A 1,709-nucleotide genomic window follows, 5' to 3' on the forward strand; every position below is an offset into this window, starting at 1 on the left:
CTTCACACGTGCAGCTTGCGTCGCCATCAAATGGTACGTTACGTGTCATTCCATGATGCGCACACGCCTTGGTGTCCCAAGCTCCCAATAAGGCAGCGTGGACCGGATCTCCCTTTCTCGGCGCGGCGTCGTCTTCCTCAACCCATAGCCGATAAGTTTCCTGAGCTCTAGATTCACCTGCTACACGCGGCGCCATGCCTCTCTCTTGAAGCACGTGAAGGACGAACCACTCAACCATACATGCAAACGCTGCTGTACACGATGCTACAACTTTACAGGTCCTTTTATTTAGCACTGCCCGGCACGCTACGTACGATGATACTCACTGTACTATACAGTATTTACACATAGCAACAATTAAAAAAACATCCTTTTCTGGATCCGTCACCTCGGCACGATCGGATCCACGGGGGGCTACACCAGCGTGGAGCACGCCGACGTGTCGGGGTCGAACAGCGCCGGCAGCAGGTACTTCCTCCCGCGCGCGCCGTGCGCGTTGTAGCTGGCGCCCGTCGCCGCGTCCACCAGCAGCCGCCCGGCGTACCCGGGGTAGGCGCCGCTAGCGTAGACGCCCGCGCACGCCGTGGCGGCCTCCAGCGGCGCGGCGCGGTCGCCCTGGTAGAACCCGTCCCCGAACGGGTTGGTCACCGCGCCGGCCACCATGCTGGCCACGCTGATCACCGCGCCGTCCATGCCGGCGTCCCCGCTCGGCGGCACCAGCGGCGGCGCCTGCGGCCCGTACGCCGGCTGGTGGAACGGCCACGCGCACTGCCCCGGGCACTGCGCGGCCGGGTTGCCCACCCACGCGTACGCCGCGCGGGACGACGACCCCGCGCCGCCGCCGTACGACCCGTGGTGCCCGCACCGGCTCGCGCAGAAGCCCTCCACCGCCACGTCCTGCGCCGTGAGCACCAGCGCGATGCCGCCGGCCTTCGCGGGGCGCGCCGCGGCCGCGAGCGCCGGGAGCTGGGACATCTTCAGGTTCTTCCCCAGCGAGCACGCCTCGTCCGAGACCTGCCCGGCCAGGACCACCCGCGCGTTCCTGGCGCCGGCGCCGTTCGCGCCGTTCTTGCTGACGGCCGCCGCCTTGGATAGGTAGAGCCGGTTGATGCTGCTCCACCACTGTGCGACGGACGGGGAGGGGGACGACGACGGCGCCCCCCGCGGCGGGGCGGAGAGGGAGAGGAGGAAGTCGGAGACGACGGCCTTCTGCGCCGGCGTGAAGCGGCCGTACCAGAGGATGGAGACGGGGATGTCGCCGCTCAGCACGGCGCCGTTGTGGTACGTGAGGAGGTTCGGCTGGGGCTGGACCAGGAACGCCGCTGACGGCGGGGCCATGGTCACGGCAAGCGCCATCAGTAGCAGGAGGAGGGCACCGTGCTCGGCCATTGGGAGAGAAGGCTCTCGAGACGGGCTAGAATCTTGGAAGAATCTTCCCTCTACCTCGGTGGCTCTGTTTGGGGATGGGAGGTGATGTGTTTGGGACTGTGGGTAGCAAAGCCAAGCCAAAGAACTGCTTATATAGGGGCGCCGCGCATCCCCATTCCCCACTGGACTCGAATTATTGTGACTGTATCCATATCGATAAGCATGCGAAACAAGTCACCTTGTGGTAGATTTACGGTGCTTCAGCTACGGAGCTACCAACCAGTTCAGTCCTACACACACTTCATCTTTGCAGTGTTCATGGTGCTTTAGCTACCTAACAG

General features: G+C 64.6%; 1 protein-coding gene across 1 annotated transcript; it reads right to left on the reverse strand.

Moving 5' to 3' along the window:
* Positions 1 to 217: 217 nt before the first annotated feature.
* On the reverse strand, positions 218 to 1,509 carry LOC112888486 (protein EXORDIUM-like). The gene has a single exon (XM_025954707.1). The coding sequence runs from the start codon at positions 1,387 to 1,389 to the stop codon at positions 415 to 417; it is 975 nt and encodes a 324-aa protein (XP_025810492.1). The 5' UTR covers positions 1,390 to 1,509; the 3' UTR covers positions 218 to 414.
* Between the last annotated feature and the right edge of the window lie 200 nt (positions 1,510 to 1,709).

This window comes from Panicum hallii, chromosome 4 (assembly GCF_002211085.1).
Source record: "Panicum hallii strain FIL2 chromosome 4, PHallii_v3.1, whole genome shotgun sequence".
NCBI classification, from domain to species: domain Eukaryota; kingdom Viridiplantae; phylum Streptophyta; class Magnoliopsida; order Poales; family Poaceae; genus Panicum; species Panicum hallii.

Excerpts from the sequence above, each read along its gene's own strand:
- LOC112888486 (XM_025954707.1), bottom strand. The coding sequence starts at position 1,389 with ATGGCCGAGCACGGTGCCCTCCTCCTGCTACTGATGGCGCTTGCCGTG.